The sequence below is a fragment of the Eutrigla gurnardus genome (assembly GCF_963514095.1).
Source record: "Eutrigla gurnardus genome assembly, chromosome: 18".
In the NCBI taxonomy this organism is placed as follows: Eukaryota; Metazoa; Chordata; class Actinopteri; order Perciformes; family Triglidae; genus Eutrigla; species Eutrigla gurnardus.
Genome location: NC_139929.1, coordinates 13,835,733 through 13,846,381, shown reverse-complemented (window position 1 = coordinate 13,846,381; position 10,649 = coordinate 13,835,733). Strand labels below are relative to the sequence as shown.

General features: G+C 41.8%; 1 protein-coding gene across 6 annotated transcripts in view; it reads left to right on the top strand.

The window, feature by feature from the left end:
* The window catches only part of LOC311029107 (partitioning defective 3 homolog), a 316,803-nt gene that overhangs the window by 99,937 nt on the left and 206,217 nt on the right, over nucleotides 1-10,649 (top strand). For all 6 annotated transcript variants that reach the window (XM_084034041.1, XM_084034046.1, XM_084034045.1 and 3 more), the window contains exon 3: nucleotides 2,427-2,601. In XM_084034041.1, the coding sequence (XP_083890167.1) occupies nucleotides 2,427-2,601 (175 nt within the window). The remainder of the gene's footprint in view (nucleotides 1-2,426; nucleotides 2,602-10,649) is intronic.

Genomic DNA, 10,649 nt, shown 5'->3' with positions numbered 1-10,649 from the left:
GCTGTACATGTCAGACACTCAGGGTGCTTTGGAGTGTCTGGTGAAAGGATGCAAGGCATGGCGAAGTGGACCTAATTAGGGGGATTTGGAACGTATTTAAAAATGAATCACGCTCCGCCGCGACACCAACAACCGCATTTATCGCTCCTCTAAATGGGCAGCTGGCAGAGAGGGAGGGCTTGTCAGGTTGCTAAAAACTCCCAGCAACATATGAATGGGAGGCCTGATTACTTTGTCGCTAATGATTCATTGGCTCGCACATGCAGCCGGGCAGCGTAACTATCTCTGAGGACAACCCTTCAGTCCAGAGTTCACAGCTTTTTCTTCCTTTCATCGTTATCACAAAGACTTTCAGCCAAAACTTCACTTAATTCGTCAAAACACCAGCTGAAATACATCCTCACATCTGGTAAAGAAACCATATCGAGGTAAAATGTATGCAAATAAGGCAGATTACCTAACTTAAGCAGACGGCAAAGAGTCCTTTCACGACTTAACTCGAGCATTTGCACATTTGCCAACAAGCAAACCTTCAGCAAATTACCTCCTCAGATTTCCAGATTCCTAATATTAAGGTCTTCTTATTTTGTAGCACTGAGTCTCTTCCCTCCCTGATTGCCTCTCTGGTGTACTGAGCAAATGTGCGACAAACCCTTACAACCTGAGGAATGTAATTTGAAGATGGGAATGAAACGTGATTAGAGTGAAATGGGTGAAGCCTTCAATGATAAAGTACGCCTCAGAGACGGCATCGGGATACCAAGAAACATCTTAGGGAAGAAAATGCAGTCTGCTTTAATTGTGCAAAGCCAGCGTGAGACATGTCGCCGTGAATTACGGCAGCAGTAAACCACATGGGCTTACTCACGGAAAAGGCATAAATTCAGATGCAGATACGCAAACACGTACACACATAAGCATCATCTTCTGCATATGAATCGAATCAAAACGAAGAGCAGGGGCTTCTAAACTTGTTTATATGCAGATTTCCCTGCGTAGGGGTGATGACAAACAGCAAATACATGGAAAAACACTTGTGCTATTTTTACCTTCACACAAATTCGATGCGGGATACATGAAAGCTATTTGCTCCCGACAGCAACTCGTGCTTTCTTTGTTGGTTGCTCTCTCCGCATCCATGGCCTTCCATTACCCGGATTTGCAGGTAGCACAAAGACACGAAGCACTACTCAGCTCAAGTCTGAAATAAACATACTATTGTTCTGAATGGCATGCTGTATGATTGCTCGGTCTGGATCGGATAAATAGGTTCTCTGAGAGGTTTATTAACAGGTAAGACCAGCAATGAAAACCACTTGAGGGGATTTCTTTTAATTTGGCATAACAGTCTACTTGGACTCAATGATCAGCTGATTAAATGATAATGTCCATCCCATTCTTGTCAAAGCGATATCTCAGAAATGACTTGGGCAAACGTCCACTTTAACCCAAGGTTGATCATCAGTCATGATTGAAATAACCACTATTGCTGCTTTGAACATGTGGAAGTTTCATATCATCACCCAGAGGTGCTCGGTTTCACTGAGCTGTATTCATTGTGAATAGCAAGCTACACATCGGCTGGTTTACTACAACGGTACGAAACCCAAAAACGATTTGTTTTGATTGAATTGCAATAAACGGATACACATTATGATGAAATAACTACATAATGCTGACAAATTGTCCAAAGTCATAGTTTTGAAGGTCTGTCTGCAAGCCGATAAGCAAATAACTTAGCTGCTCCAACAACACTTAAAATGACATCATCTAAACAGCAGCGACCTTGTTGTTTATACCATAAACAGCCTCTGGTGTTTTGTGTACTAATGTGAGCTTCTATCAGAGCATGAGACCACAGACCTCTACAATATGGAGGAAAATCTCAAATTCGACAGGCACACAAACTAATATAACAATCAAATAACACAAATTTCGCTCCTACTCACATCTTTGCATTGTCTTTGTATGCAATAGTGCCAACGAAAATTTGCTTCACGTTTGATGTGAACACACCTTCAGTAATAAGCCTAGACCTGTCAATCAGTATTGGTCAATCACATTTTTTTAAGACAAAATAGAGTCCATTGTTTCTTTTACAACATAATCAAGGCTGATCTCCCTATCTGGACTGGGAAACGTGGCAACGTATCACCTTTGTGGGAATGGAGCAGCTGCTCGCTGTGGGAGCCAAACCTGCAGATGTTGTATGATTAGACAGCAGAGAGAGAGTTGCTGCGAGACGTACAACATGATTGTGATTTGGGCTGAGGCAGATTACCTGAGTGGGATGTTACAAAACACACCCGTTCTTGTATTGACACATAGCTGACATCCAAACCCATATTTACTGCATACGCTGGTCGCATTTCTGTCTCTCTGTATCCTCCAAAACACTAATACACAAACCCCTCCTCTCTCTGCAGCTGGTAGCAGTATATGAAGAGCAGGATCCTCACAATGGGGGCGACGGTACCAGTGCCAGCTCCACCGGTACGCAGAGTCCTGAACCCTGCAACAATGACATGGGTTCAGCATCGGCCTTTCAGCCCTACCAGACCAGCAGCGAGATCGAGGTCACCCCGTCTGAGCTGCGATCCAGTGAGTCCAATGAAAATGTTATCCTGAAATTACATTGATAGTTCAGTACTGGGACTGAAAACAATCATTACATGTTGTATTAGAAACTGTTAGTAGTACACATCACACAATCCATGAAGAAGTATTCTCAATTGGTTCACAGATGTGAAAAACTTAAAGAAAGAAAAAACAAATCTTGTAACTTACTTCAGTAGAATCTCAGGGAGCTTGAAGTTTATTTTTCTGCCTTCCAGCCAAAAGCATTGTACATTGTTGAGAAGTACAGTTATTATAGAAGAAGCAGAATGGCATGTGCTGTGCTTTTTAAAGAACGATCAGGTGATTTATGCCTCCAGTAGGTGTTGAAAGTAGAAAGCTTAAAAGATCAGGGAGGTGAACGCTGACGTCTAAAAGCTAAACATCACTCCAGAAAGATGCATTTGTTCAGCTTTTTCTTTCTTTTCATGCTAACGAAGCGAAGATCAGAGAAGCTAAATCAGGTCATACAGTTTGACGAGGCATAGGTGAAGTTCTATGACTCTTTTGAATCTCCCAGGCTGTCAGAATGCAGGGGTTATATTCTACTAATACATGTGTGAGTCATGGTACTTTAAGGTTAGCTTGTAGCTGGACAACCTGACAAAATGCAAATAAGTAAATTAGACTCTTCAGGAAACTGGCGGGCGAGTGTCTGTCTTACGTACTCACTTAGACAAACGGGTAGAAAGCCAGACAACGGGAGGAATTGAGAGACAGTTGGATAATCAGTCATGCATGAGTAAGAGCACACATGCCAGAGCAACGTGGAAATGCACACACACACACACACATGACACACGCAGCCAGAGAGTCAGTGACTCAGACTTGCTCATGTCCACGTCCTCACGTCCCATGAAGTGGAACCAGTGAGCTGGTGCAGAGCTGTCTCAAACTTCAAAGGGCATCTCAGATATTCAAACCAGAACTCTCATACGGCCGTGGACTCACACACACACACACAAACACACACACACACACACACACACACACACACACACACACACACACACACACACACATGAACGCACGGTAGACTTTACTCCCCTGCTCTGGCTTCTCTCAGCTGGCCGGTTTCTGTGGAGATTCATGGGAATTGTTCCAGAGAATGGAGCGATCGGAAAGTGAACCTGTTGTCCAGTGTGAGAGGCAGGTTTGCTTGAATCTGTCGGACTTTGGCTCGGAGCGGTGTTGGTCCAGGCCCATGAGGCCCCGCCCACTTGTGCATTGGCCCATCTGACTGGGAGAAACTATTTAGTTTTATATTCATTCATTCATTAATATTACTATTTAAAGGCACAATAAGGACACATAAGTAAAAATACTCATGACATTACATTTAGTACACTACAATCATGTGGGCCAATCACAACAGGCCATCGACATGGTGTAACGGTATGAATGGAAGTTGGATTTTGATAGTATTTTATTGAGAAAAGAAAACTAAAAGTCTAAGAAAAAAAAGTAAATGTGTGTATGAGACATGTCACCTGCATTTAAAGGATTTGTTTATATTCAGGCTTTCTTCCAGCCCTCTGTCTGCTTTAAGATGTTAGTCTCCAGCTGTGTAGAATGTGTGTATTAATGGCTTGTTATTGACGGAGCAGAGTGTCTCTTGTTAAAATCAGTCTGGCTCACTCGTCACTCATCAACAGTTGATCTCTCTCTCCCTCTCTCTCTTTCTGGTTTCATTTGACAGTTAACAAATAATAATCCATCCAAACAACATGCTATTTCTAGAGTGTTCAGTGTTGTAAGTGTTCGACACGATCCACAACACAAAGTAAACATGAAACTATGTTTCATTATGTAGTCACCTTCAGTCACAGTCATTTCTGTTTTAGAGAGACAGTCAAAGGTAGGCATTATGTATTACCTTTTTTTAATTTAAATAATCCAAAACGACCTTGGCCCATCCAAAATGAAAAAGATATGATGTTGACTTTCATCGCTCATACAGATGAAAATGCTTCCTCGCTGTGATGGGAGGAAGACTTCAACACCATCCATTGGAAAACAATGAAATTGATTTACGGTTGTGTTGGAAGGCTGTTAAAGTGTCCTGTGAAATGATTCACATAATTATGGTAAAGCGTGGTCAAGCTAGCCATCATTGCACCCTTATGGTCAGATCAGCTGACGTTCCAACTGGAGTGGACCCATATACTGACATTAATGTTAAATGTATTCAAACGAGAGAGCGTATGTATAAAGAGAATGGCGTTGAGTTGTCAAGGAGAGAACATATGTGCCTGTATGTCCAGATTCCAAATTCTGGTTTTACAGTAGGGTTTATACAAATACATATATGGAAATAAGATGAAATGGATTATGTTTAGCAAAAGAGACCTTTGAGATGAAATGTCTTTATTCTTTCATTTTTGGGTTGTTGGAATAAATAAATCCTGACAATGACTATTTATTTGTAATTTCAATAAAATCACAATAAATGTAATATTTGTAGAATAGCAATTAATCAAAGTTGTATCGCTATAGCATCAAATTATAAGATGAGTATATCTTCCCAGTGTTTAGTCTTGCTAAACTGTAGCTACATTCTGCTTTTTTGTGGTCAGTTCAAAATCACATAATGTGAAGCAAACTAAAATAAAAGTATGCATGAATCAATCAGCTATAGATGAATGTACCGATCAGACAATTCAAGTAAATAACGTCATCAAATTTAACACAATTATGAATGATTCACGTAATGAATTAAAAGTGAAATTATTGTTATTATATATTATAGTTACATATAATTGATATTTAGATTGGGACCACAATGGAGTTTATGAAAGCTCTGTCTTACCCACACACACACACACACACACACACACACACACACACACACACACACACTGTCATCCTGTCCCCTGAATGCCCTGCAGATTGTACGTATTGCATTCAAGAAATATAATGACGAGATTGCAGCAAAACAGAAGAACAGATTGCTTCCTACACAGCATCTCTCATGGTGATGGGTATGTCTATCGCAATTTTTCAGAGATAATAACAGTGAAGAAAATAGTCGGGAAAGGGAGAGCGGGGTCTGGACCTACAGCTGATCAGGCAGTCAGGCAGGTACTGATGTGTTTTGTTATGTGGTAGTTTACATAAGTGCAGCGTATCCAACGAGATACAAGTGAGGCTGCATTGTTTACAGGGTGTATGATGTCCTTGCAGACTAACCCTAATAAGGATCGCTGTCTCTGTCCCATTTACAAGTCCCTAATTCCACTCCACATCAAAAGTACCTCAGAAGTTGTCCATGTGCGTAGGGAATATCAATTTAAGAGATTGTGAGACAGCCGGACAGACAGACTGGCAACATACTCGGCCTGATGAACAAGACAGGCCCGTGTCCCCTCTAGAGATGCAGATGAGCAAATTACTGGCAGCAATATTGCATATCAGACATCAAAGTGTTGCAGCGGCGCCCTTGGCAGCTGTGCTCTGAGGCAGAGAATTATGGCTATTTAAAATCATCATCTTTTCGTGGCGTATTGATTGTTTTTCCCCTCCTACAACTCCCACAGTCCCAAGCTCTCCCCCCGCGCCTTCTTCCTGTCCTCCACCCCCCTCCCTTGCCTCCGTCTTGAGAGCCCATTTTAGATTTCCATGCTAACGGGTACCGTTCAGGTCAAACTGCTAATAATTGGATTGGAGATGAGATGTAAATTACAATAATGAATGTAATTTTCCCGTAATTATATGGCACCGGAGCTGCCTCTGCCTCTGCTCGACACTAAATTACAATTTTTTTTCTGAGGAGAACATTTCTGAAACTTTAAATTAACAATGGATCTTAATGTTGCTCGTAGCTTTGTGAGTGAATATTCTCATTGCTCAAAGGGTTTTACAGAGGTCCTTAAATTCAAACCAGGGCTGACTTAATATAACTGGCAGGCAGGTTGTTTAAAGTGTTTAAAGTGTCTCTCTCAGGGACGGGTGTCGGCTCCTGGGAGCAGGGAAGCTGCAACAAATCCTGGTTATTCTAATTTCTATTCCATGCCATTTATATCTTCATTGTTTGCATAAAAAGGAACAAATCCAATCCATGGCTCCTTTCTCACCTCCACACAGCTGGCAAATCAGAGCAGGAAGTGGGTGTGAATGTCGGATTGACGTTTTCAAAAGGTGATAAGTAAGTGTGGAACGTGTCATGCTCTCTGAAGCATTGAACCTTGGCTGTTGGCTTTTAATGCCATTTCTAGCTGTGAAAAGGGTATTCATTAGATCACAGAAGCATTGTGTCTTTGCCTCTCTTGTTTGTCTTCGTTGAACTTAACTTTCAGAGATTACTACATGGACGTGATTGTTCTTTCACTGTTTGGGGTTTAATTTAGGTTTTAATTGGTGGCAAATGCTTTGGATTCACAATCAGAAAACAAGAGATGCTCTTTTGGTACATTGTTTCCAGCACATACCCATTGGTGTGCGAGTCAGTCACACTGGCTGGTACCAAAGTAACACCAGAGCTGGAAGGGTTAGATTTACCAGCTTTCTCACCCATGATGAGTTTACATGTCTGTCGCTGACATTGATGTGGCGTGGGGTTAAAACGCTTAACTGAAGATCACACTATTTACAACAATACTTCCATAAATGACCCCCTACACTTAAAACATCTACATATCTACAGATAATTCGTCTGGCTTCCGTGTCCTTGAAGAAGACCAATGTGGTGAATTGTCCATTCCTCCACTGACCATGGCCTGTGGTCCTTGAATCTCCACTCCCTTGGTCCTTGAAGCTGTGTGGTGACGGGGTTGCTGGGAGGCCATTAGAGAGATTGCCTGTGGGGGGATGGAGGGGGGACACCTTCAAAGAGGAGGGCCTTCATCTAATCAATTTGGCTTAGTGGTGTGTCACTGAGGAGGCTCCCTGCCGCCAGCCAAGGCCATATAAAAGTCACTCCAGAAGAGGAGAGGCACAGTGACGCACTGACAACCCGTACTGTAGACAGTGACATGTAGGCTAGCATGGTCGCCACACCAAGAGTCATAATACCAAGCTGCCCAATCAAGACATAACTTCTCTTATACAGAGCAACTAATGTCTAATGTCTATATACGCATTATTTCAGCATCTTATTTTAAAGATCTCCATCTCAGATTTAAGGCTTAAAAAGTGGACCCCCCTCCCCCTAGTGGACTCTCCCACTGGGTTTGGGTGACTTCCAAAGGCTGTGATTGTCAATTATAGATAAAGTACCAGGTTTTAGGTTTGGAACCACATGCAGCGAAGTCCGATAGCAGCTGCTGATACTTATCATTCTCATCTGTCCTCTCCCTCTCTCCCTAACTCTCACTGGAACAGAACTACCTCTTCAATCTCTCACTTCAGCAGTGAGCAGGTGACGCAGTGCGATCTCAGGGCTTCGATATCCGAGGAATCACAGAGTTGATAACGATGGCAGCGTGCATCTACTGATTGCTCCTGTCTGATGGTTAGCTCATGTCATGTCGGCTGTGTGTCTCCTTCTCGTGCCTTTGACTTTTTCGTAAAGTTCTGAGAATCTTGGCAAATGTTATAACTTGGTTATAAGAACATGAGCCCCAATTTACAGTGGAAGCGAGAAGGCCCAGCATTACATTGGTGTGTAGCTGCTGGTGACGGATTTAGCTGTTTTCAAAGAAATGCAGCTTTATTTGTTTTTTATCTTTGTGTCTAATTGCCACAGTATTGTAGTACCCCGCATGGTCCTTGAACTTTTTTGTGGGGTGATTATCCAGAAGGCTAATGGGTTACACAGTGTTGCAACACAACAACAAAATTAGCAGTGAAGTACTGACACCCTTCCCCACCACCTACCTCTTGTAAAACTGATGTCTACAGAAACAAAAGGGCAGAGCAGGACGGATGGGAGGAAGAGTTTTTATCATTACAGGCAATGGAATTGCCGAGAGAAACGCCATCATTTCTCAACTTGTGAGCTTATATTTTTTTCTCTTTGTTTCTTTTTCAGTCTCTCTTTAATACTTGGCTCCGGGTATAGGTGATGGCATCGGCTTTTTTAAGGACACCCTGTTTCTCTTTTCACCTCTGCAGTACCGTGACGCCAACCATCGTCAGGATGGGCTTTTCCTAGAGAGAACTACATTTACATTTATATTTAGGGCATTTAGCAGACTCACAATAAGTACAATAAGAACTATAAGAACAATACAATAAGAACCAAATATTTATTTAGCTCTGACTCAAAATTAAAAAGCCCAGATTTACATTTTTGACTTCCACTGATGCATCCCGCTGTGTTAATGCATGGTTATGTAAGAAAAGCACTGTTCCAATCCTATCAGGAGGCTTCACAAATGTCTTTGCAAAGAATGTTTCGCCAGTGATGAGGATGGACGTGTTTATGTCATGGTGGCCCCTCCTGCGTCTACTTAACTCTTCTTCAGCAAGGATCCACATCCACTCCAACTGTGCATCACACCTCTCGGAGTAGCTTCCGAACTGAGTACACACTCAGCAGTGAGGATGCTGGGATGGCAGGCTCATCATTAGCAAAGCTGAAAGCACTTTTAAACCCACCAGCCCCTCGTGAGACTCTGAACAGCCTTCCTCTACCTGAGTTAGTGGAGAGGCTATTAGTTATGTCAACTCTTAATCATACTCACGCTTGTAGAGGGGGGGAGAGGGAGTGCCCAGGGTGGAGGTGGAGTGGGGGGTTCGCTTCTCAGTCACTGGGAATATAAGTCATAAAAACAATCATTCTATCGTAATAGCATCCAGGGCTTATTATAGCTAATTATTGCATGGATGGTACTGTTAAATGGTGAAGACAGTGTTTTGGTAATGAAGTGCAAAGTGCTTGGAGTGGTATGAGTCTCCACTCAGCACCGCTGGGAATGTGCTACCAGTACTTTTCCTATTATTACTTCTCGCCAGGATCTCTGTAAAGCCATAGACAGCTGAATCACCTAGAGTTGTGTGTGTGTGTGTGTATGTGTGTGTGTGTGTGTGAGAGAGAGAGTTTGTTGACTGCTTTATTACTTCCTGAGCTGCGCTGAGATCAATCCTGCAGGTCACTCTGTGGCGGTGAGGTCTCTATTGGGAAGCGAAGTCATTTACACTTTCTGACATGCAGAAATAGACACAAATGGCGGCTGGCCGTAACCCCGTGACAGGGAGCATGAGAAGGGAGCCAGAGTTTATTTGTGCTGACTGACTTTGTGTCATTTCAGACACTCAGCAGAAGGACATTTCGCAGAATTATGTGTCTGCCTGTCACTATCTGGCATCCTCGTCCTCTTCCGATTCCTCAGAGAACTCTTAATGGACGGGCTTGTTCATTCACTTTGTAGATGCTAACATATTTATAGTGTTAACATAAATCCCGTCCACAATGGCACCACTTTGAGTGATAATCCTGGGGATGAGACTTTGCAGAGACAGGAAGTGTTAGCGGGAAATGGGATTGCAAAGTTGACATCATCATATAAACTTTACTTTGTCATGATTTTTTTTTATGTCAGAGACATAGAAAGAGTAGATGCTCACAGAATCTTTTAATCTTTTTAAAATAATTTAAAAATAGTCATCCTTTGTGTCATCTATGAACAAAGTAATTTTATAAAATAACAATAGGAGTTGTTAATCCCTCCTTATTGAAGTTGCTTTGTAAATTCAACAGAAACATAATCATTACACTGGTCTTATATGTCTTTCCTTTTTCAGCTTCCAAATTATTCTGCCTGCTTTTTGAGCAACAACAAACAGAAACTTGTAGCAACTTGGAACTAGCTAGTTTCAGCTAATTTTAGCATGTTATTGGCAAAGCTCTTTATCCAAAACCATTTTTTGTAAAGTGCAATTATTTTACTTTCAAAATGACCTGGAGATCACTCCACATCAATATCTCCCCTTATAAGTACTCATCACTGAAACATGTATAATGATTATACCTCAGTATAATTAGCATGATTACTCATGAATGTACTGGAAATATACTATGAATGTACAGCAATGCTGAAGCAAAAGAACAAAGAAAAAAGAAGTAAACTTAAACCTGTCCGTCCTTTAACTCA